We start from the raw sequence: 25620 nt of genomic DNA, 5'->3' as shown, positions 1-25620 counted from the left end.
CTCTGAAACTCCTCCACCCTCATACATGCTCTTTATTACCTCCCCACTCTCAGGGAATTCAGGGTGTTAGTTTGTTTTTTTTTTGTTTTTTTTTAAATTTTAGCTCACATAACATAAAATTAACCATTTTAAATTGTACATTTCAACGGCATTTAGTACATTCACAATCTTGTACAACCATCAGTTTTATCTAGTTCCACAATTTTTTCATTGCCCAAAAGGAAACCCTGTATCCATCAAGCAGCCACTCCCATTCCCCCCTACACTTGTATTTTCAAAAAGCTCTCAAGGTGGGCTTCCCTGGTGACGCAGTGGTTGAGAGTCCGCCTGCCGATGCAGGGAACACGGGTTCATGTCCCGGTCCGGGAAGATCCCACATGCCGCGGGGCGGCTGGGCCCGTGAGCCATGGCCGCTGAGCCTGCGCGTCCGGAGCCCGTAAACAGCTAGAAAATGGCTGATCTAGGATTTGAACTCAGTTCATGGTCTAGCAGTATTGATGAACTTTTCTCTGACTCCCCATCACAATTAGTTGCTTTTTCCTCTGTGTTCCAATAGAAGGGTTTTTTTGTTTTTTGTTTTTGTTTCATTTTGTTTTGTTTTAGTTCACTACATAGAAGCAGTTATATCATAGAGTAAACACACAGACTCTGAAGCCAGACTCCCTGAGTTTGAGTCCTGGATCTTTGGCTTGCCAGCTGTGAGAGATCTGGTGCCTCAGTATATTTATTTATCTTTGAAACGGGGAAGATAATAGTACATAACTCAGGATTGTTGTGAGGATTAAATGCATCAACCAATGTAAAGGGTTTAGCACAGTGCCTGTTACATAGCACTGGCCTCATGGGAATATTCTGTCCTGTCTATGTTATATCTCCCTCACTAGACTCTGGCCTCCTAGAAGAGGACAATCCTTCATTCATCTTCCAATCCTAGTGCACCCAGCACAGCAGACCTTTCACTAGATGGGTGCTCCATAAACATTTGCCAAATTGAATGTGTCAGTCTGTGGGTGTTTCTGCCAGACAGTGTGACATTTACAGGTTCATGATCTATGGTGTGCTTCAATTACCTAAGAGTCTTTTTAGAAAAAGTGGTTGCTGAAGTCGGGCAGGCCATTCAAAAGCTCTGCCCTGTTTCCAAAAATCCAGGTCATTACCACTCTGCTTCTGTGAACCAGAAGCCTTTCCCCAAGTTCCCTCACTTGTGAGGCCAAGACTTTCCTTGTGGGAAGGAGAAAAGGGACACCTGTCACAAGGTTAAGATTTCTCAGGGGCAGCTGGAGTTATTTAGTTGGAGTTTTCCCCTCCAGTGAGCAGTGACCGGGTTGGGAGCTTTGGGTTTCATTTCTAACCACCAGCACAGGGTACCTGCTTAGGATGGAGACTCCAGACCCAAAAGAGGCTACAATCACAAGGCAGGAGGCCCAGGGATTCCTGGGAGGGTGGTGGCTCAAGTTACATCACATTATTTCACTGCCTTCACACGTTTATTTATTGCCTCACTAGGTGAGGCTGCAGGAGTGAGTTGGCAGGAAGAGGCTTCAAAGGAGAGTGAAAACGGTAGAAAAGGAAATATTTGATTAGAGGTTAACATGTCCCCTGGGGCTTCTTTGATTTGGATTATTCTAAAAGTACACAGTGTAATGATTAAGTACTCCGGGTTGGAGGGGGGGAAGGGAGGAGTGGTCTCTGTACAGAGTTGGGGCTCTGTTTCTGATGAGTTGCAGCTGCTGTGTAAAAGGCGCACTAAACCAAACAGGCAGGGAGGAGAAGAGGAGCTCACAGGACCAGAGTGACTGTGTGCTAAAGTCATCATCTTCACCTAAGCCCGCGCTTTCTCCCGTCCTACACCTCAGTGAACACCTGCAAGTTGCTTTGGCTATAACCTGAAGTCAGCCTACAACCCTCTGTCTCTCTCTGTCACCAGATCCTGTCCACTTTCTCTCCTAAAGGTCTTTCAAATCCATTTCCTTCTTTCTACCTCCACTGGCACTGTCCTTGAGGGTTCAGAGCCTCATGTCTTCTCGGATTATATCTTCCTTACAGGGTTCTTGGTCTCGAGTCTTAGTCCTTCCACTCCGTTCTCCATGTTACTGTCAGAGAGATTTTTCTAAACTAGCTTAAAATCCATCAGTGGCTCTCCGTGGTCTTACAGATCAAGTGCTCCCCAGAGTCTGGTTTGTGAGGCTCTTTGGGTTCTGGTCCTGCTTCTCTAGCTTGTGTCCTCCATACCTGTGAGCTCCTTCACAATCCTGCTCTGCATGCAGTTCTCAGAATGTGCAGTATTTGCTCTCAAGCCTTCGGCGCTTGCTCTTCCTTCTGTCCAGAATACCTCCCTTCCTCCCCTAGTTTCTCTCTTTCTCCCTTACTCCTCCTTGGGTTGAATGAGGTTTCCCTCACCTGGGCCCCCATATCCATATTGTACCACTTACCACAAACTGTATCCAACCTCTAACTGAGCAGAGTGAATTGCTTACCAGCACGTAGCTCTAGCACACAATAGTTGCTCAGTAAAAATCTGATAAATGAATGAACCCTTTACTATTCATATTAGGGTTCAATCATAGTTCAAGGAAGGAGACTTGAATCGCTTGGCTCTGAAAGAAGGAACCAGAACAGTTATTGCAATTATGTTCTTTGTTGGGTAGAATTTCACACTTGATAAAAGGATTGTGAGGTTTTGTGTTTCTTCAAGCTAAAGTGATTTAAGCCTACTTTGAAGACCAGTTTAAAGGCCTCTTCTCCAGATGATAAAACAGGGTACTTGTCAGTTTTGAGCGTTCCGGAATTATTCTCACCAAGCAAGTGTCTCCAGAAATGTCATACCTGCTGCTTTTAAAATGTTATTCTAAGGCCACAGTTAAACAAGTATCTCGCTCAGGAGAGGTGTGAGAGGTGGGCAAGTGAATCATGAAATGAAATCTGCCTACAGGGCTGAGAATAGCACACACAGGAACCAATGGCAGTGAAATAAACTGGGGTAACACCAAGGAAATATATCCATTAACACAAAGGGAGCCTACTACATAGCAGATTTCCACTGTACATAAAGGAGACACCTTCTTTCAACAGAGACTAAAAACTGAAATGAGGTAGTGAGCCCTCTGCCACTCCAAGTGTCCCAGTCTCTTCAACCGCTGCCGAGGCGCTGGGCGACAGACTCCGATGGAAGGGGTGCAAGGTGCAAAGGGCTGAGGCGTCTTTTAGCTCTTCCAAGGTAGATTCTTTAGAACCTTTGGGTTTTTTCGAGTCCTTTGAGTCTTTCTAACCTTTTGATTCTTTCAATTCTCGGTTCTAAGCGTTAAAGCGCCGCTAGGAAAAGCTGCAACAAAGATGGGAAGGCAGCTAGTGAGAGTACTCAGAGAAAAAGGGGTGAGAATTTAAGGGGTAAGCCAGAAAGAAGAGACTGAGGGAGTAAAGGAGAAGCGGAGCAAACGCAGAAGGGAAACGGGGAGGAGGGAAAGAGAGCGACAGGAACCTAGACCGATGAAGAGAGTGACCAAACTCTTCCCCGAGAGAAGGAAGGCACGCCCAGAGGGAATCGGCAGCTTTAAGGACAGCCCCGCCCCTCGGCGTGACGCCGCAGCAGGGCCGGCCACGATTGGCTGCGGCCTGGAGGGCGGGATGGGGTTGCTAGGAGCGGAGGGGATCCGGCTGGCCAAGGCCTCCCGGAGCGCGGAGCCGAGGGAACGGGGTCCGGGTTTGCAGCGCTGCTGGAAGATGGCGAGAGGCTGGGACGCGCGGCCGCCCTGCCGGCCAGGGCGCGTCTCGCTGCTGCTGTGTCTGCTGTTGCTGCTGCGGAGCCCGGCCCGGGCAGCGCACATCAAGAAGGCGGAGGCGACGACGACGACGACGAGCGCGGGCGCCGAGGCGGTCAAGGGCCAGTTCGACCGCTACTACCACGAAGAGGAGCTGGGCTTGGCGCTGAGGGAGGCGGCGGCCGCGGGGCCCCCGGGCCTGGCCCGCCTCTTCAGCATCGGCAGCTCGGTGGAGGGCCGGCCGCTGTGGGTGCTGCGCCTCACGGCGGGCCTGGGGCCGCCGCCTTCTGACGGCGATACGGGGCCCGACGCGGCGGGGCCGCTCCTGCCCGGCCGGCCGCAGGTGAAGCTGGTGGGCAACATGCACGGCGACGAGACCGTCTCGCGCCAGGTGCTCGTCTACCTGGCCCGCGAGCTGGCGGCTGGCTACCGCCGCGGGGACCTGCGCCTGGTCCGCCTGCTCAACACCACTGACGTGTACGTTCTGCCCAGCCTCAACCCCGACGGCTTCGAGCGCGCCCACGAGGGCGACTGCGGCTTCAGCGACAGCGGCCCTCCCGGGGCCAGCGGCCGCGACAACAGCCGTGGCCGCGACCTCAACCGCAGCTTCCCGGACCAGTTCAGCACCGGTGAGCCCCCGTCCCTGGACGACGTGCCCGAGGTGCGCGCCCTGATCGAGTGGATCCGCAGGAACAAGTGAGTGTCGTCCTCCCTCCACCGCCGCCTCCTCCCCCCCGCCCCCTCCCCATCCAAGTGAGCCTCCAGAGCAGAGGCTGGATCCGGCACTCAGCAAGCGCTCAAACGGTGCTCTCAGGCCTAAGGGACGGGGGTAGTGAGGGCGGAGAGCGACACCCCGTAACGGGGACAGGGCCCAGGCCGCTTAGCCTCCTGTCCGGCTAATTGTCCGAGAAGCGCTGCCTAGAGGCTGTCATTTATTCAAAGGATGCAGAGAGCGCTGTTTGGCCGGAGGGGAGACTCTTCTAGCATCCTGGCCCCTGTTCTCACAGGATCGTAGAATATGAGCGACGGAAGAGACATTAAGGATGACCTAGGTCAGCTCACTTATTTTATACATAAACTGACAAGATTGCGATTATCTTATAACTACAGGCACTGTGCTAAGCCCTTTCCGTGGACTGCATGATCTCAGTTTATGTTGGCCACAACCTGATGAGACAGACAGCATTAACATCCCTGTTCTGTAGCTGGGACTTCAACTCACGCATTTAGTCAGTGCTCTTAACGGGCATGGAGGGAGACTGTAGCCTAGAAGTGACAGATGACACTCCCGGGGTCGTCTTCTTGGTTATTTAACCGAAACTGATTCACTTCCAGTCTTTACCTCTGACTCAGCTGTGGAGCACATAGGTATGGCTGGCTGGAGAACTTGTACAGATCTGGAACCTTCATCTGTAAGCAGCTTCATTTTAGACTCTGAAGGGTTTCTGCTGCCACTTGTGCACATTATTAGTGGGCCAGGGCCAAATGGCTAATTGTCACACTTAATAGACACCTTAAGTGTTAGTAACCGCTCTGTGAGATTTAAAAACTTAAAGGAAGCACGAGGACGTGAAGAAATTGGTGTATAACAAGAAAATATTATAAATATATATATGGTGTGTTTATGTACCCAGTTAAACCTTACAGGAATTGTTCCTACTGGCAAAATGTGTGTGGGCTACAATAATATGGGTCATCTCTGTGGAGAAGGTAGAACTTGAACTGAGTCTTGAGAGATGGGTAGGATTTTCAGCAAAATGGTGGAGGAGAGGAATAAAGGAAGAAGGAACTTATTCCAGGTGGAATAATATCTGAAGTGACCATGCACCTCTTCCTTTTGTCAAGCATCGGCTTTGCCAGCATATCCCCATTTTTGTGTCTTCATAAGGCTTGTGAAGCAATTAATCTTTCCATACTGATTTGAAGAAGATATCTGAGTGACAGATAAGATACAAGCAATACTGAGCAAAGAAGTTTCCCTTTAGGACTTGGAATCATCTCTTCTACAAGGTTCAGCATATATAGCAGACCTTGAAAAATTCATGGCCATTATGACAATTCTAGATTGTTTTTATCTCCTACCTTTCACTTTACTCCTTCTGAGATCCCTTGTAGGTATTAATTTCACATGCTTTCCGGGAAGATTTTTCCTTTAAAGATAGTGGTGTCGGGACTTCCCTGGTGGCGCAGTGGTTAAGAATCTGCCTGCAAATGCAGGGGACACAGGTTGGAGCCCTGGTCTGGGAAGTCCCACATGTCGCAAAGCAACTAAGCCCACAAGCCACGACTGCTGAGCCTGTGTGCCACAACTTCTGAAGCACACGTGCCTAGAGCCCGGGCTCTGCCACAAGAGAAGCCACCGCAATGAGAAGCCCCGCTCACTGCAACGAAGAGTAGTCCCAGCTCGCCGCAACTAGAGAAAGCCCAAGTGTAACAATGAACACCCAATGCAGCCAAAAATAGATAAATAAATAAATAAATTTAAATAAAATAAAAAATAAAGATAATGGTGTCAGGACCTCTGAACATTTACATAAGAAGTGTGACTTTAACATACAGCTTATTGTCAGAAGCTGTGATGGCCAGGGCCTTTCTGAGATGATATATCAAATTCACTGTTTGTATTGCTTGAAGGACACGTTTAAAAAGCCCCATCATGACCTTTGCAGGGATGTAAATTCTGTGAGTAGATTTTTCTATTCAGTATTACTTCTGCTGTGACCAGAAATAAAAATGAGCTTTGTCTTGGTGCAAGTCACCTTGAGACTATACTGAAAGCTTTAAATTTTAAATCTAGGACCAAAAATGTGCTCTTTGGATAACTCTTTCATATCACCAGTATTTAATGATTAAAGTTATGGTCTGGGCTGGCTATTCAATGATAGAAGCTTGTGAAGATTTTAAAAGCTCATCTGTGTCAGTTGGTATTACAAAGGAAGTGGCTCTATTTTGTGGCTATGGACTACCCTAATCATATCCGCCCTCTTTGCAAATGTAACTCTAATCAGAAGGGAAAGTATGTGAGTATATAGGGTGAAAAGTACATCCTTCCATCCTCAATCATAAATAACTCAAGATGCACATTATTTAATGATTAATCAGTAACAAGGGACATTGATATGTGAATAAAGTAAAAAAAACAAGCACATACACGATTTGAGATTGATTCCTAAATATATAGAGACAACTTTATGGATAGGAAATTCTAAAACCACAGACATCCGTCTGTACAGGGAAATTACCTTTTTCAATGTATTTCGTGAAATAAATCATTTGAATAATTTCTTGATATCCTATTCACCCAGCTGTATTAGAAATAGATTTTTGTTGTTGTTTTGGATATGTAACAATTTAACACTCATTTCCTCCTGCTTGGGAAAGTGGAGTTTATTTTCTTTGTTTCACTTTATACTTCATCCAATCCATGATTTTGTACTACTGATAATTGACTCATCTGCTCAAGAAAATATACAAGATTTTAACTCCATCATTAAAATAAAGATTTTATAGTTTACTTCACCCTCATATTTTTGGCACAGTTCTTTAATTAAATATACCTGCTTAGACTTTAATAGGAGATTAGCATATAAATGATTTTTTGGGTATGTTTGTGAAAAGCATTATCATATTGTTGGGGTAGGTGTATAGCTACAATTTCCTGAAACCTTTAGAATTTAGTTTATCAGACATCAAATTTTCTTAATTTTTTTAAAGTTATTTACAGGGTTATCTGGGGACCATAATAAAGTTAACTTGGAGATTGACTTTTTAATATCTACAGACTCTTGTTTATAATTTTTATGATATATTTACCAGTTACTTTAAATCTTACGCAAGGAATGATATATGATATTGAAGTCAAATGTGAGAAACACTTAAGAGAATTGATTTGATTGGAAACCATAAAATACCCTTCAAATAAAATTGGATCGATATACAAAGTTGGTTTGACAAAGACTAAAAGAAATAATCTTACAACCACTATAATAGATACCACTTTCTTTTGAAATCGCCCTTACCAGAGTGGCATTGGTGCTTTTAAAACTATGTGAGTAGAGTAAGGAAAATCTAATAATTTAATTTTATCACTCAAGTAGATTGCAAATATTTCATTGTTCTAAAAGTATTTGATTAGGCCATTTTAACAGTATTTCTGAGAAGTGTTACAAGAAATGTCAAACAAAGTGAAAAACAGCATTTAATAGAGAATCTTGGAATTTAAAATTTTAATTGAACACGTATAAAGTAACATGCTTCACTTATTTAGAATATTCAGTTACCCTTTTTTTTTTTTTTCCCACTAGACTATGAATGCCATGAGGGCATTTTTGTATTTGTTTCTTCACTAATATATTCCTTAGTGCCTATAGAACATTTGGCTTATAGTTGACACTCAAGAAAATTTGTTGCTCAGTTGATTGTCTGAACTGGGCCAGCCTTCTTGTAACTTTCCCAAAGTCAGTGTGGGGTGGTGGTGGGGAAGTACTTAAATTATTTTAGGCATAGAAACCAAAAAGTAAATTGTTAATAACTTGCTATGGAGGAGGGATGGGTAAATTGGAGTTAGAATAGATGCTTAGTTTTTGTTTCTGTAACATTGTAGAATTGGAACTGGTGAGTAGAATTATAGTCTGTAAGGCAGTGATTCCCTAAGCAGGATGCTAGAGGTCTCCAAAGGAATGAACATTTGCTGAGCAGGGGCTATAAAGCAGTCATTGTGCTGGAAGATAATTGTACATGTATTATCTTATTTAATTTTTGTAACAACCCTGGGAGGCAGGTAGCATTAATCCCCGTTTTACAGATGAGAGAGAAACTGGGGTTCAGTGGATTTAGAGGCAGCAACTTCTCCTGATCACGTTACTAGTGAGTGACATGTCTGCAAAACCAAATGTTCTTACGCATATTTGCCTGGTTTTAAAGCCTGTGCTATTGCCACTATACCAAATGGCATTCCCCTCTGGTATCTAGAACTGTGCTAATTTTAATTATGTAAAACTAGTCTTCTTTCATAGTCTATTCTGGTGTTTAATCACTGTCTTTATCAGCTAAATTCTGTCTTCTGATGAATAGATTCTGTGTTACAAGTAATTTTCATTGTTTGACCTCCTCTGGGAGGTACTGATCATACCTAACCTTTCAAATTAAACATATCGTAGACTTAATTTTCTTTCAAACATATAGAAAGAAATGTTATAAATCAACCCCCTTTAGAATTACTGTAGGTCAGTTTATTTCAGCCACAAAAAGGCAGAAGCAAAAAATCTAATTTTGAGTGCAAAGAGAAAAGTGTTTAATCTCCACTCATAGTAATGGTTTGAACTGTTACCTGAGTGAAAAATGTATAAATAGGACTTTGGCATGTTTTTGCCTTTACCTTTTACCATAAAAGGCATTCTTCAGTATTTCTATATCTATAAATTTGACAAATTGTAAATGGATTCGCTTAAAAGTATCAATAAAAGTGCAAAAAGTTTAAAATGTTTCTTTTATAGAAGCAGCCTTGTCTCCATGTCAGTTTATTTTTTAATGGTCCAACCAGGAACCTTGCACCTAGAAAGAGAGCTGCTTTTACAGTGATGCAATGTTCTGTATTGTTTTTATCTGAAAGCAGCTCAGGTCTTTCCCCGCCCCTGAATTTTCTCAGCTATGGCTTCTCTCCTGAAAATGTGAATTTAGTGTACTGTGAAAATGGAATGAGGCAAAGCACATCCTGTTTTAAATTAGACTCCCTATCTTAAAAATTCTCTCTGGACAGTAATATAAAAAGCATGAAACTTATTAACCTAACTCGTATATTCAACAAATATTTATTTATGCCAGCCATGCTTTCTATGAAATTAACACAATATGAAGTACAAGAATTAGATTGAACTCTATGAAATTGTAATTTTTGTAGGTCAAGACATGGTTGAATAGTGGCAAGTTCATATTGTTCAACTTAATACATGATTTTACAGTTCCCTGAATAAGACGTCTCCTGAAACATTAATTTACACTGTGTTATTCAGCTATTTTTTTCAGTGATGGGGAAATTATTTAAAGTTATTTGAAGTTAACTTGGACTGTAAAAACTGTTTGAAATTTATTGAGTTAATAATACTTTCTTTCCATTTTCTTTTTTTTTTATTGTTGTTAGTCTAACAGCTGATAGAGTTGTCTTCTAGGTGTCAAGAGGAATATCTAAGTTCATTTATAAAAGATGTAGAATTTTAAAATATATGTTTTCTGTTCCCTTTAAAAAATGATATGTGATTTGGTTATGTTTTCAAAGGTTTGTGCTTTCTGGAAATCTGCATGGTGGCTCGGTGGTAGCAAGCTATCCTTTTGATGATTCTCCAGAACATAAGGCTACTGGAATATATAGCAAAACCTCAGATGATGAAGTATTTAAATACTTGGCAAAAGCCTATGCTTCAAACCACCCCATAATGAAAACTGGTGCCCCTCATTGTCCTGGAGATGAAGATGAGACTTTCAAAGATGGGATCACAAATGGTGCGCATTGGTATGATGTGGAAGGTACGTAAAGCCCTGAATATGCTGTATTTCCCCCTGTGTACATTTAGCATTCCTAAGTATACTCTGGTGGAAAGAGGAAATTTCGAGGAATTCTGATTTTTTTTTTTTTTTTGGCCATGCTGCCCAGCATGTGGGATCTTAGTTCCCTGACCAGGGATCAAACCTGTGCCCCCTGCATTAGAAACGCAGAGTCTTAACCACTGGACCACTGGGGAAGTCTGAATTCTGATTTTTTTAATCTTTTGTTTTTTAATTTTGAAAATTTCAAACCCACAGTAAAATTGAAAGAAAACTACATGAACACCTGTATATCCTTCATTTAAATTCACCAACTGTTATCTTACCCCAAATGTTCCCCCTCCTAACCCCTCTCACGTGTATGCGCACACACACACACACACACACACACACTCTTTTGCCAAATGATCCAAAAGTAGGTTGCAGATTTTATGACACTTCACCTGTAAATACCTCCCAAGCATGTATTTCCTAAGTACAAGGACATTCTCTTGTATAACCCATGTACCATTATTGTAACTGAGAAATCAACAGTAATTCAGTACTATCATCGCACGTGCTGTTCATAACTCAAAATTCCTCTATTATCCCCCAGATATCTCTTATAGCTCCTTTTCTTCCAGATCAGATGCAGTCAAGGTCCCAGCATTGCATTTGGCTCTTGTGTTTTTTTAGTTTCCCCCATCTAGAACAGTCATATCAACAGTCTCTTTTCTTAATGATGGTGAAACTTCTGAAGTGTCCAGGCCAGTTGTCCTACAGAACGTCCCATATTCTAGATTTGCTGCTTTCTTCCTGATAAGATTATCAGGTCAGAATTTCCAGCAAGATCATTATATCAGTCCCATCAGGAGGCACATAAAGTGAGGCTGCAAGTGGCCAAGTTGGGCAGCTTGGTTAATGTGATGACCACCACTTCTCTCCATTTTACATAAAGGCACATTTTCCCTTTGTATTTTAATATGTGGGATGATTGTGGAATGCTGTTTTTTAAAAATTGTGGTTGAAAAAAATATATCATAAAATTTGACATTTTTAACCTTTTTTTTTTTTTTGCGGTACGCGGGCCTCTCACTGCTGTGGCCTCTCCCATTGCGGAGCACAGGCTCCAGACGCGCAGGCTCAGCCGCCATGGCTCACGGGCCTAGCCGCTCCGCGGCATGTGGGATCTTCCCGGACCGGGGCACCCGAACCCGCGTCCCCTGCATCGGCAGGCGGACTCTCAACCACTGCGCCACCAGGGAAGCCCTTAACCATTTTTAAATGTAGAATTAAGTGGTATTAATTATATTCACAATGTTGTACGTCTGTATCACTACCGTCTACTTACAAAACTTTAAAAATACCAGACAGAAACTCTGTAACCATTAAGCAAAAACTCCCTATTCCCCACTCATTTCCCACCGCCCCCACCCCACCCCACCCCCAGCCACTGGTAACTTCTAATCTCCTTTTTATCTCTGTGAATTTGCCTACTTTAGGTATTTCATATAACTAGAGTTAATATATTTGTCCTTCTACATCTGGCTCATTTCACTTAGCATAACGTTTTCAGGGTCCATCCATTTTGCAGCATGTATCAGAACTTCATTTCTTTTTATGGCTGAGAAGTATTCCATTGTATGTATATACTACATTTCATTTATCCAGTCATCCGTTGTTTCCACCTTTTAGCTACTATGAATAATGCTGCTATGAATGTTGGTGTACAAGTATCTACTTGAGTCCTTGTTTTCAAATCTTTTCAAATACTCAGGAGTGGAATTGCTGGGTCATATGGTAATTCTGTATTTAGCTTTTTACACAGTGGCTGTACTACTTTACATATCCACCAGCAATTTCTCATGAAATGGTATGTTTATGTTAAAGTAAGCTTGAATTGTTTACCTTTTCTTTTAAATGTTACAAAAACAGCTATTGTTCTTTTTAAACTTTTGGTATCCTTTGAATAATGACTTTTTCATTTTTATGCCCAGGCTTAGACAATTTAATTAAGAGTAATCAGAAGGAACAAGTCACTCTATGGAAAAGTCATCAGTATAAACTTTTTTCTCTTCTTAGAATCTGCCCACGGTGAATGCCTTAGATTTCCCCTTACCTTGTTGTTGGCAGTTAGTCACATTATAAAGTATGTTACGACGTTTCTCTTCATGTGCCTTCATATAAATATTTGAATAACTCTTTGACTTCTTATGTCAAGCCAAGTGTACACAAATTGGGTGCTAAGTTTGAGGACTTGATACTTTCTAGAGTCTTCTTATTCCCGTATAGTTTCTACCAGTGTTTCTTATATATAACTAGTGATTTGAACTATTTAGAAAGGGCTTTGAAATATTTAGAAGCCAGACTTTCTGCCCGGAACAATTAGAAGTGGTTTGAAAACCATTAAAAAATTTTAAAGATAAAGGACGTACTTTAATGTTTAATCTCATTTCAATCTTTAGCAAATATATTTCTATTTTTTCTTTCTTTCTTTCTTTTTTTTTTTTTTTTTTTTTTTTTTGGGATCTTAGTTCCCCGACCAGGGATTGAACTCACGCCGTCCGCAGTGAAAGCACAGAGTTTTAGCCACTGGATCACCAGGGAATTCCCTTTAGCAAGTATATATAATAAAACCTGATTTCATGAACTAGTGGTTTTGTGATGTAGTCAAGTTGCTTCATTATTTGAGATACTATTTAAAATAATGGACTAAAAAATAATTAAACTTTCATTTTTGGAGAAAGTTGTAAAAGGTTAGAAAGTAGTTTCTAATTGACAAATAATTAAGGAAGGTAAATATATGTTATACTATTTAAAAAGTAAGTGTGCTTCCTTCATAGTAAGATTACTTGGTTAAGCCAGGCAACGGGTTTTTCTGAGTCTTCAGACATCTAAAGGAGCTAAATTTTGCCGTTGCCATTATTATTGTTTTTATGAGCATCTACTTCTCTCCTGTTTCAGCTGGATGGTCAGGCATATTTTATTTCTACAATAGGTAGCTTATATCTTTTACTGCCTTAGCAATATTGAGCAGTTTCGGTAGTTTCTTTTGTGTGTGTTTTAATAGCTTTATCAAGGTATAATGGACATACAATAAACTGGACACATTTAAAGTGTACAATTTCATAAATTTCAACATATATGTGCACCCATGAAACATAAGTATTAAGTTTCAGTAGTTTCAACAGGGTAAATTCATTGTTTGTCTTATACTGGACTGCGATAAGATGTTGTGAAACCTTGTGACTAGGCGTATATTCAGACCCGGATGTCCTGGAATAACTTAACTGACATTTATGTGATGTATTTAAAAATTCTAACTCAAAGAAGTTTAGAGCTGAAAATGAATATATTGATCTAGTCCAACCCTTCTGCTTTATAGGAAATCAAGGCCTTAGAGAAGAAATAACTGGTGCGGAATCATTTATTAACCTAGCAAATATTTACTGAGCACTTGCCACATCCCATACACTATATTAAGTGATGGGGTACAGTGTGAGCAAAACAGAAACAATTCCTGCTCTCAGGGATCAGATAGTGTATTAGTAATGGGGGATGTGAGGTAATTTTGCCCCCACCACCTTCACCTTCATTGCCAGGGTTGATTCAGCATATCTAGCTGCCTACGTGGGTGGCCTTGCTTCTCTCAACATGTCTCTCAAACCTCAGGATCCATCTGGGGAATGACTATCCTAATAAGGCCTGTGAACAGTCGTGCTCCTCTGCTAAAGCCTGTTACTGTGAGAGCCTAAGCTGAACTTATTCACGGGGCAGGCCTTCTTCTATTTTTTTTTTTTTTTTTTTTTAACCACAGTGTGCTGATTTGTATGCCTTTTGTTTACCATTCTTTATTATTTTCTTTCTTCATGGTTTTGAAGACATTATAAAAATCATCTGATGGTTTAATATGTTTATTCCAAAGCAAACCTAATGAAACTGAATTATAGTTTCAGTCAACTTTTAAGAATTGCCCTCTTCCAACTTACAGAAATTTTTAAAAGGGCAAGTAACCACCTAGAAAGAGAAGAGAGCTATGAAATGTGACCAGATAACATATCTGTAACTAATTCAGGATTTTTGGTGCGACTTTAAACTCCTTTGATCATGTGGGCAGCCCTTCTCTGCGTAAAGTGGAGGTCAGACTGAGTAGCACTGATGTGCTCTTAAATACTGAGGTATGTTTGGCTTTAAGTAGATTGCTGACAGAAAGGAAAGAGCCTGGGGAAAATAATTACCAAACTGTTTTGAACAACATAAAAGGTTAGTTAGATTTGGTCCAAAAATGGACTGAAAAGCTTATTCTTGTGCAGCATTTTCTGTGTCATTAAATAGGGCATTATGTTGTAATTCTTATGACACCAGGAAATTGGAATCTATATAAAATAAAAAAAAATCAAATGGATGGTACAGAACTGAAGAAATATAATATCTGGTATTAAGAAATAGACAAATCCATAAATACAGTAGGAGATTTTAAACATGCCTTTCTCAGTAATTGTTAGATCATGAAGACAAAAATATCAGTAAGGACACAGAGGATTTAAATAACATAAACCAATCTGACCTAATGAACATGTACAAAATACTGTCCTCATATCTAATTTTCCTGCAGAGTCTGTTTACTAATCCAAAGTGTATATGATAAGTGATTTACCATTGGTCACACTTAAGGTAGATGTGTCTAGTTCTATTAGTGCTTGTGTTAATTTTTGTTTTAAAAATTACATATTAAAAGCAAACTAGCAAACACACTAAAACTTAAAGCATTCTTATATCTTTGCTTGTTTCACATTTTAATTGGAGCAAGTCTAAACTTTTCACAGTCTGACTCAAGCCTACATTTCTAGTCTTCTCTCCTTCTTTTCACCTACCACTGAATGACTTGTCCTTCCTGCAAAATGTGAACCTTCACATACTAGGCTATTCTCTGTCTGAAATGCTTTTCTCCAGTTCAGCTGTAACCTTCTCTGAAAACTTCCCCTGTAGTAACTGTCACTCTTACCTTCCTAGAACATTTTGTTTAACATCAGTGTAATGCTTATCTACTTATGTCGTTAGTTTTTTGTGTCTCCTGCCAGAGTGTGAATTCTTTGATAAGGACAGTGTGGTGCTATGCATTTTGTAGTTATCTTTATACAAAATGTATTGGCAGGGAAAGGGTCCTACAGGAAGTGAGACTAGGGAGGTTTTTACGGTTATTTGGAGTAAGGTCTTTTTTTGGAGATATGGGATTTATCTAGAGGGATGCCATGGGAATGAAAAGGGAGTATGAGATATATAAGAAATTGTGCAAGAAAAGTTGCAGAACTGACCGTCAGTTAGATAGTAAAACAGAGTGTCAAGGCAAAGAAAGACTTAATTAAAGATATAACTTGGAGATTTTGAGCCTGGATAAGTAAGAATGATAATGGAAATGGGAAAAAACTAATTGGAAGGGGTGTGTTTGTGTGTGTGTGTTTTCTCTTTAGATGTGAGAGGAGTGAAAATTGGAGGTGAGGTGGTACTGGATGTACTAGTTATAAATACTTGATGTACAGTTGTGAGATAGGCTCTGGAACTTGGGAAAGAGGTCAAGGTTATAAAGAGATTTAGGCATTATGAGATATGTGGAAAGCATATGGCAGTGTGCCTGATTTTGAAAATTGAATTGATATTGTTTCCTAGCATCATTTAATTGCTTGGAGCAAGAAATTCAACTAGGGGGAAAAAATATATATATATGAACAGATGGGTGCTTTTTCATCTCCAAAGTGAATGTACTTCTGGCATTTTGTACTGGGATGTTTTCTTTAAGGAATGCCAACAGTTTAGATATTCTCAGCCTGTTGATATTTTAAGAATACTATTGATAATCAAATGTGCATTAATAAAGGGCTTTTGGTTTTATCTGATCTTGTACATTAAGGAGCTACTTGAATCTTTCTTCCTTTCTCTCTTTCTCTCTTTTATCTGAGTGCCACCTCATTTAAAAGGAAAGCAAAAACTTAAAATGATACTCAAACGGAATTTTTTCTTCTGCTTGAGTCATAAGTTTGTTTTAGTAAACTGAAGTATAGCCTCATATAAAAATCTAACCTTTAGGAGCAGTGTGCTTGTATATTTTGTAATGTAATAGTATACTTTCATCAAGGTTGAGAACCAAACACTGTTTTAGGATATGGCTCCTAAATCTTCAGATCCAAAGTCTAAAAATTAGATGTGCTTTTTTTTTTTTTTTTAAATACAGGTGGTAGAAAATAGGAAAGTACTTAAAAACAACAGCAACAACAAAAAAACCAGAGGAAAATACAGTTCAAAGACCTGCCTGAGAGAGAGTGTTGACCAAGTTAGACAAAACTGAAAACAGATACAGGACTGTGTAATGTAGTTTAACTTTGTAGAATCATATCATTAGCAAATGTATATTCAGTGGGAGTGGTGAAGGAAATAGATTTTCATAAGATAAGTTGTTCAGAATATGAAGACCAAGTTCAGTTAAGATTTGGTGAAAGCAAACTTGAATTTAAAGACCAGGAATATGGGAAAAATTCTTTCAAGGGCAATCTCTGTTTTTTCCATTCATTTAATGCAGATCTTCCACTTAAAATTTTTTATGACCATCATACTCATTAGCTTTTAAAAATATCTCAAGGAGTGCAAAATTATCATTTAATAACCCACTTATTTATAAATAAATTGTTCACAGAAGTCAAAGTTGTGAGAACTTTTCACTATCCCTTGAAGTAGTTTTTTTTTTTTTTAAATTTTATTCCACCACATTCTTTTTTTTTTAACATCTTTATTGGAGTATAATTGCTTTACAATGGTGTGTTAGTTTCTGCTGTATGGTAAAGTGAATCAGCTATACATATACATATATCCCCATATCTCCTCCCTTTTGCGTCTCCTTCCCACCCTCCCTATCCCACCCCTCTAGGTGGTCACAGAGCACCGAGCTGATCTCCCTGTGCTATGCAGCTGCTTCTCACTAGCTATCTATTTTACATTTGGTAGTATATATATGTCCATGCCACTCTCTCACTTCATCCCAGCTTGAAGTAGTTTTATTAAAGAAATAACAGTAAGCTCCAAATTTAAATATAGAATAGAATTTGCCTATCTATATTCCTGCATGCTAAAATGCTTTTCCTAATGAAAAAAATACATTGCATTTTTTTTTTTTCTGTAAAAGGTTTATGGGGTTCTTGTGTCATACAGTTTGATACTTTATAGTTGGCCTACTGAGGCAAGTTAAAAAAAAAACTTGCTCTGTTCAAGTCTTAACATTGTAGCATTGGTTATATTTTTTTTCCATTGGCTTTCTGCATGAGGCATAAGAGTGAGTTGTTAGTGCACCATCTTTGAATGAATGGTTGAATTTATTTAAATACCCTCCACTTCCTTAAAGCTAGATCTCTCTAGTGAAAACAGTAATAGGGATTGGTTCCATGATAAAGATGAATTGAGTATCTTCAGGCATACGAAGATTAGTTGTGAGACACATGGATTGAAGGAGTTGAATGGGTATGAATAGATTCTTTGATCAGAAGATTTAGCCACCCATAACAATTAGTATTGATCACAATTTGTTGTAGTGCTGGACAGATTCCTAGTGATTACACTTTTAGTCTTATTCTTTAATATTGGTAAAGGAATGAAAACATCATAGCTTTCACAATACATTGCGTTCAATATTTTCTGAGTATAGAAAAATTAGATTGGTAGGTAGGCTTAAAACCAAAATATATACCTTTCGTCTTTCTTTGCCAGTTTCCCTTGGGAGTAGAGGAAATAGTCTAAATCAGTGGTTTTCAAGCTGGGTGTGTATGGGGAGGAGGAAGAGACCAGTTAGTTTGGATAACTTTAAGGAAATAAATTTCCAGATCTTCCATGCCTGAGAAAGATACTGGCTGCTGAGGTTCAATCTCATATCCTCTTCTTCCACTTGACTGAAGATAGGCCTATTTTTTTCTATCCATCTGAATGACACTATGATATGTTAACTCAGGGTTTTACAAAGTGCACCAAAAACAAAAGGGACAATTTGGTGATTACTTTAATGGTATCATAAAAGCATCACTGAAACGTCTCATGAAAAGATATATTTTCAGTAATTATTACCTGTTAGGTTTATTATTTATTGAAATTGATAATAAAACTATGCCTTTATTGATAAATTGTATACCAGTAGTTATTGTCATACTTCAATCTATAAAGTTTTTTTTGATGTGGACCATTTTTAAAGTCTGTATTGAACTTGTTACAGTATTGATTCTGTTTTATGTTTTGGTTTTTTGGCCTCGGGGCATGTGAGATCTTAGTTAACTCCCCGACCAGGTATACCCCCTGCACTGGAAGGCGAAGTCTTAACCACTGGACTACCAGGGAAGTCCCAGTAATTCAATCTAGAAGACAAAAATTTAATAGGGCATTAATGTCATTGGAAATTAAGAGAAATTTAAATATGCATACATACATATTATAGATTGAAGTATTATAGGATGATCAATGAGGGACTTTCAAGCATAAAAGTATATCCCATTTGAAGCAGCAGCATAGCACAAGGAGATCGGCTTGGTGCTTTGCAATGACCTAGAGGGGTGGGATAGGGAGGATGGGAGGGAGGCTTAAGAGGGAGGGGATATGGGGACACGTGTATTCATATGGCTGATTCGCATTGTTGTGCTACAGAAACTAACACAGCATTGCAAAGCAATTATACTCCAATAAAGATCTATTAAAAAAAAAAAGTATGTCCCATTTGAATAACAATCTGTGGAGCAAGTGGAATGGAAATAAAAGTTCAAGTTTCTTTTACAAAAGAAAGCTATAAAATTCCTCCTGTTGAAGAAGAGTGTTCATGCAAGTTTTAAAAGATGATTCTAGGAATCAAATCTCTGTAGTATTTTTATTTATTTGAATACATCTAAAATAACAATGTAAAGGCTTTATTTAAAAAATAAAAATTTACATTATGCAAGAAATTACATTGTTACTATTTAAATTTAAAATCAAAACTTTTAGGTACCAACTTTAGAATGTGTGAAATGTTGCATAATTTTTCAAGATTATTTTCCTATGAATAAAAAAGTTTGAAGGTCATTGGTTTAGATAGCCCAGTAAGAGACTAATGGATTTTAGAGGCTTGATTATTTATGATTGTTAATGAGTAGGATAAATAGCAGATCCTTTATACTGTTAATAAAGTGCTATATTGCTTTGAGATATGCCTATGGTGAATGTTTCATTCCCAAAATTAAAATTTTCTTTGACTGGATAATGTTCTGAAATCAGACATTTTATCCTTTAGTCTATGTTGAGCCACATAACATGCCAGCTTAAAAAAATAAACTGAATCTGGTAGTAGCTGCAGCTGTCAGAAATGTCAGGCCTATCTGCAGATCAGTGTTCTCTGTGACAGTGAACTCTAGCTCTAGCTTTGCATAAGTAGGTTTTCTGTTAAGGAAAAAATCAAGACAACGGATCTGGACCAGCTACTTAGCTAAGATTACTTATACAGTCTTTGACATTTAGTATTGGAAAAATAATGTGAAGTTTAATACAGATGGCAAATAATGCCTATTTGTGGCATCTTGAAAAAAAATCTTAAATTATTCATAACTCAGTTAATATCCCATTTGTTTCCAGTTTTTTAGATGATTTTGAAAAGTTTTTTTTTTTGCGGTACGCGGGCCTCTCACTGTTGTGGCCTCTGCCGTTGCGGAGCACAGGCTCCGGACGCGCAGGCTCAGCGGCCATGGCTCACGGGCCCAGCCGCTCCGCGGCATGTGGGATCCTCCCGGATCGGGGCATGAACCCGTGTCCCCTGCATCGGCAGGCAGACTCTCAACCACTGCGCCACCAGGAAGCCCAGACCTTTAGTTTTAGATTGTTCGTAAGTTATATGCTACAAAATCATTATTTATATAAAATGTGATCTGTAGGACCAGAGGCCACTGAATGTAGTTTCTTCTCTGAGAATTAGGTCATATTTTTAAAAGACTTCTGTCCTTCCTCCCCGCCCCTTACCCTGGGCATATGTTTGTATGTGTTATTGATTGGAGCTGGCTAGTTACAGTCCTATTAAAGTTACATCTAAAAAGATGATTAGATAACACTCTAAAATATGATTGTAAGCTTTGTCTTCTTGTTGCTGTTAGCTAGTATTTCTTAAATTATTGCTGAAGTAAGACAATTAAGGGGTAGACAAAAGAATGCTAGGACTCAAGCCTGGTGATTATAGTATTATAAGTAGTCTACTTCACTGCATTCTGACATAATTAAAGCGTGAGTTGACTGTGTTTGCAATTTAATTCAGCTATTAAGTTTTTTTTTCCGTAAATGGGAAGATTTTTTTTTCTATTAACTTTTATATATGCAGAAAAATAGATTGGTTCACATTTGTATTGCTCTGAAATTATTTGTATGTGTTCTGTGTTTCTTTTCCTCACCAAGACTCTAAACTCTGAATGGAAATATGTCTCCTATTTATAAATCCCTATAATCTTAGTTTAATGATTTACAATGACCATTGTACTGTGACCAATACAGTAGTAAATATTGGCGATTAATAAATATGATATACAATGAATAACATATGTATGTTCACATGTGTACATGTGAGTCAGAGTTACCAAAGATGATCAGAGGTCAACAATGACTGAAGGTGACTTACGTCACTTAATGACGAAATATGACTGGTAGGGATGTGAAAATCAGCATCTCACCATTTTTCTTCCAGACCCAAAGTAAGTGCCAAGATGCTGGAAGATAAGAGAAAACCAAAAGATGGATAGCTTGCCTTCTAAGAAAAAAGGTTAAGACAAAGTTACTGGGCTTGTGGTAGTGGTAAACCTGCACATATATTTTACGAAGACAAAGTCTATTTGACATCTCCACATGGATGGTCAATGGGAATCTCAAATTTAATGCATTCAAAACAGAAGTCTTAACTTCCCACTGATCCAGCCTACTTACTTTCATTCCTTCAACAAATATTTACTGAAGGAATACGATGTGCCTGGTACTGTTCTTGTGCTTGGAATATCCATCAATGAGCATAACAAATATTCTGCCCTTGTGTTGCTTATAATCTAGCAAGGAGGAACAGGCAGTAAATAAGAAACATAATAGGTAAATTGTTAGGTACCGTAGAAAAAAAAGAAAAAAGTAGAAAAGGGTGAGAGTGCTGGTGAGATGGGCTTGGGGACAGCGATGGGGAGAAGTAAGTAGCAACTTTTAAGTGGGGAGATCAAGGTGAGCCTAATTGTCAAGTTGAAATTGGAGCAAAGAGCTGAAGGTGAGGGGAAGGCGTTAGTCAAGTAGTGATATGTGGGGGAAGAGCATACCAGGCAAAGGAAACAGCTAGAACAAAGACCCAAAGTCAGGAGGTACCTAGTGTATCCGGTGAACGGCGGGGAGGCCAGTGTGGCTGGTGCACAGCCAGTGATGGGGAGAGTATAAAAGGAGGTTAGAGAGGGAAGGGGAGTGGTGGTGGACAAATCATGCAGAGGCTTAGGCTTTGGCTCTTAGTCTGAGTGAAATAGAGAGTCATCGTATAGGGGAATAACATCCGACTTACATTTTAGCAGAATTTCTCTGGCATCTCTGTTGAGGAAAGAACATAGAACGGCTAGGGCAGGGACAGGGAGACCTATTAAGAGTGATTGCAGAAATCCAGGTGGAGAAACAATTGTGGCTTGTATCAGGGCAGCAGCAGTAGAGGTGAGGAGAAATCTTGGGATTCTGGATATATTTTGAAGTTAGAACTAGCACGATTTCCTGATGCTTTAGATGTGGGATGTGACTCCAGAGCTTTGGGCCTGAGCAACTAAATTCTTCTAGTGCCATTGACCATCATGGGAGAGACTGGTTTAGGGAATATGAGAATATGTTAGGTTTGTGATATCCAAGTAGAGATATTGAATAGGCAATTGGATGGACAAGTCTGGATTCTGGGAACGAGGTGTAGGCTGGACATAGAAATTTGAGAGTTGTCAGCTGGTAGATAATATTTAAACCCCATGGGGCTGCATGAGACACCAAGGGCATAAGTGAAGAAAGAGAAGAGGATCAAAGACAGAGCCTTAGGCATGCCATATCTGTTTCCTTTGTTCTCCTTCATCCTCTCAGTTAATGACACTAATAACACTGTCTCCCTAGTTTCTCAAGCCAAAAATCTAGACATCATCCTTGATTCCTTTTAAACAAGTCCTTTCTACATCCAAATCTCTCTGCTTTATGTCCATTACCAGCAACCTAGTCAAATCCATCATTCTCTTCTAATTCATCTTCCTGCTTTCCTTTTCGTTTCCCTATAGTCATTTTTCACTCAGCAGTCAGAATGATCTTTAAAAAAGGCTGTTCAGATTATATCACACCTCTGCTCAAAACCCTTCAGTGTTCTGTGCAGCAAGGGAGACAATCAACAGAGTGAAAAGGCAGCCTACTGAGAATATTTGCAAACCATATATCAGATAAGGGGTTAATATTCAGAATATATAAAGAACTCCTACAACTCAACAAGTAATCTGATTAATAAACGGGCAAAGGACTTGAATAGACATTTCTTCAAAAAACATATAAATGGCCAACAGACATATGAAAAGATGCTTAATATCATTAATGATCAGGGAAAAACAAATCAAAACCACAATGAGATATCACCTTATACCTCTGAGGATGACCACTATCAAAAATACCAAAATAGCAGGTGTTGATGGGGATGTGGAGTTTGCACAGTTAGTAGGAATATAAAATAGTGCAGTTGCACAACTTTGCACAGTTGGTAGGAATATAAAATAGTGCAGTTGCTATGGAAAACAGTATGGAGCTTCCTCAAAAAGTTAAGAATAGAATTACCATATGATTCAACAATCTCACTTCCGGGTGTAAATACAACAGAATTGAAAACAAGATCTTGAAAAGATATTTGTACACCCATGTTCATTGCAGTGTTAGTCACAATTGCCAAGAAGCAACCTAAATATTCATTGACAGATGAATGGATAAAGAAAATTTGGTATATACATACAAAGGAATATTATTCAGCCTAAAAAAGAAGGCAATCACATCTGATAAAGGACTGTTATCCAAAATATATAAAAAACTCTTAAGCCTCAATACTAAGAAAACAACAACTGGGGCTTCCCTGGTGGCGCAGTGGTTGAGAGTCCGCCTGCCGATGCAGGGGACACGGGTTCGTGCCCCCGTCCGGGAAGATCCCACATGCCGCGGAGCGGCTGGACCCGTGAGCCATGGCCGCTGAGCCTGCGCGTCCGGAGCCTGTGCTCCGCAACGGGAGAGGCCACAAGAGTGGGAGGCGCGCGTATCACAAAAAAAAAAAAAAAAAGAAAACAACAACTGCATTAAAAAATGGGCCAAAGACCTTAACAGACATCTCACCAACAAAGTTAGACAGATGGCAAATGAACATGAAAATATGCTCCACGTCATATGTCATCAGGGAAATGCAAATTAAAACAAGTTACCACTACACACCTATCAGAAAGGCTAAAATCCAGAACCCTGACAACAGCAAATGCTTGTGAAGATGTAGAACAACAGGAACTCTCATTCATTATTGGTGGGAATGCAAAATGGTACAGCCATTTTGGAAGATAGTCTGGTGGTTTCTTACAAAACTAAACATACTCTAATCATACAACCCAGCAATTTTGCTCCTTGGTATTTAACCAAAGGAGTTGAAAACTTACGTTCTCACAAAAACCTGCACATAGATGTTTATAGTAAACTTTATTCATAATTGTCAGAACTTGGAAGCAACCAAGATGTCCTTCAGTAGGTGAATGGGTAAAATAAACTGTGGTACATCAGACAAAGGCCTATTATTCAGCACTAAGAGGAAATGAGCTATCAAGCCATGAAAAGACATGGAGGAGGGAATTCCCTGGCAGTCCAGTGGTTAGGACTCTGCACTTCCACTGCAGGGGGCCCAGTTTCTATCCCTGGTTAGGGAGCTAAGATCCCACAAGCTGCGCAGCCCAAAAAAAAAAAAAAAAGACGCAGAGCAACCTTGAATACCTATTACTAAATGAAAGAAACCAATCTGGAAAGGCTACATACTATATGATTCCAACTATATGACACTCTGGAAAAGGCAAAACGATATGGAGATAGTAAAAAGATCAGTGGTTGCCAGGGGTTAGGGAGGAGGTTGGGATGAATAGGTGGAGCATAGAGGATTTTTAGGGCAGTGAAACCACTGTGTATGATACTATAATGGGGAAACATGTCATTATACATTTGTCAAAACTCATAGCATATACAACACCGAGAATGAACCCTAATGTAAACTATGGACTTTGGGTGGTAATGATGTGTTGATGTAGGTTCACCAGTTGTAACAAATGAAGATTTTTGCATCTGTGTACATCAGGGATATATTCTTTTTCTGTAGTGTCTTTGTCTGGTTTTGGTACCAGGGTAATGCTGGCCTTGTAGAACAAATTTGGTAGTGATTCTTCCTCTTCAACTTTTTGGAATAGTGTGAGGAGGATAAGTATTAACTCTTTTTTAAATGTTTGGTAGAATTCAGCTGTGAAGCTGTCTGGCCCTGGACTTTTGTTTGTTGGGAGTTTTTTGATTACTGATTCAATTTTATTATTGGTAATCAGTCTGTTCATATTTTCCATTTCTTCCTGATTCATTCTTGGAAGATTGTATGTTTCTAGGAATTTATCCATTTCTGCTAGGTTGTCCAATTTGTTGGCATAGAATATTTCATGGTAATCTCTTATGATCCTTTGTATTTCTGTGGTGTCAGTTGTAACTTCTCTTTCATTTCTGATTTTATTTATTTGGGCCGTCTCTTTTTTATTTGTGTCAAGGTATTTATTTATTTCCCCTTTGATTTCTTCATTGACCCATTGGTTGTTTAGTTGCATGTTGTTTAGCCTCCACATGGTTGTGTTTTTCCCATTTTTCTTATTGTAATTGATTTCTAATTATTGTGATCAGAAAAGAATGCTTAATATGATTTCAGTTTTCTTAAATTTATTGAGACTTGTTTTGTGGCCTAGCATGTCATCTATTTTGGAGAATGTTCTATGTGCATTTGAAAAGAATGTATATTCTGCTGTTTTGGGATGGACTATTCTGTATATATTTATTAAGTCAAGCTGGTCTAATGTGTTGTTTAAGGCCAGTATTTCCTTATTGATTTTTCTGTTTGGATGATCTATCTATTTATGAAAATGTGTTAAAGTTCCCTACTACTATTGTGTTCTGTCTTTCTCTTTGTATGTCTGTTAATATTTGCTCTCTATATGTATTTAAGTTCTTCTGTGTCGGACACACAGATATGTACAAGTGTCATGTGCTCTTGTTGGCTTGATCCCTT

General features: G+C 39.4%; 1 protein-coding gene across 2 annotated transcripts in view; it reads left to right on the top strand.

Annotated features, from left to right (window-relative positions):
* Positions 1–3657: 3657 nt before the first annotated feature.
* CPD (carboxypeptidase D) overlaps positions 3658–25620 on the top strand; it is a 67336-nt gene continuing 45373 nt past the window's right edge. The window contains exons 1-2 of one of the 2 annotated variants that reach the window (XM_019926958.3): positions 3658–4454; positions 10033–10280. In XM_019926958.3, the coding sequence (XP_019782517.2) occupies positions 3721–4454; positions 10033–10280 (982 nt within the window). In that variant the 5' untranslated portion in view covers positions 3658–3720. The remainder of the gene's footprint in view (positions 4455–10032; positions 10281–25620) is intronic. The other variant, XM_019926956.3, reaches the window with a different exon arrangement.

This window comes from Tursiops truncatus, chromosome 20 (genome assembly GCF_011762595.2).
Source record: "Tursiops truncatus isolate mTurTru1 chromosome 20, mTurTru1.mat.Y, whole genome shotgun sequence".
NCBI classification, from domain to species: Eukaryota; Metazoa; Chordata; class Mammalia; order Artiodactyla; family Delphinidae; genus Tursiops; species Tursiops truncatus.
This window is presented reverse-complemented; position numbering and strand designations above follow the sequence as displayed.